This window comes from Penaeus monodon, chromosome 29 (genome assembly GCF_015228065.2).
Source record: "Penaeus monodon isolate SGIC_2016 chromosome 29, NSTDA_Pmon_1, whole genome shotgun sequence".
NCBI classification, from domain to species: Eukaryota; Metazoa; Arthropoda; class Malacostraca; order Decapoda; family Penaeidae; genus Penaeus; species Penaeus monodon.
Window position 1 is genome coordinate 37,875,011 of NC_051414.1, and position 511 is coordinate 37,875,521.

A 511-nucleotide genomic window follows, 5' to 3' on the forward strand; every position below is an offset into this window, starting at 1 on the left:
TGTTTTACACATATGCTTCTGTGAACTCATTCATTGATTTTTTTTGTTTTTAACCTGTGAACCATGGACCCTTTGTTTAACAAAACTGATCTAAATCAATGTATAGTCTTTAAGAAAAAGCATAGCTGTGAATTTATACATAGAAAAACTCACCATTTAACTTCTTTTCATACATAGTTGTTAACCAGTCCAAGCCTACATGTTGGTACTCTCTCAGCATGTGCTTCAACAGGAAAGGAATGGGTGTAGTCACAGAAGTGGAAGAAAGGGTGAAGCCTTTGGGCTGAAGGGCTTCTGCCACTGCCGAGGCATCCTGGAGCTCCTTGTCTGCCTTCTCGCTGTCACCCTTGGTATCCTTGTCCTTGGTCTCGAAATTCTCATCCATGAGTGTTGCCAGGCCAAGGCCAAGATCCTCCTCCTCCTCATCACTAGGAGTTTCTTCCCCTTCTTCACTACACTCTTCATCCCTGTCAGAATCTTCATGCAGTTCTTCCTCCTCTCCTTCAACTTC

At 43.1% G+C, this 511-nt stretch overlaps 1 protein-coding gene across 1 annotated transcript in view; it reads right to left on the reverse strand.

Moving 5' to 3' along the window:
• The window catches only part of LOC119592239 (helicase domino-like), a gene marked incomplete at its 3' end in the record, with an annotated part of 26,783 nt that overhangs the window by 14,144 nt on the left and 12,128 nt on the right, over positions 1-511 (reverse strand). The window contains 1 exon segment of the mRNA XM_037941071.1: positions 154-511. Coding sequence (XP_037796999.1) covers positions 154-511 — 358 coding nt within the window.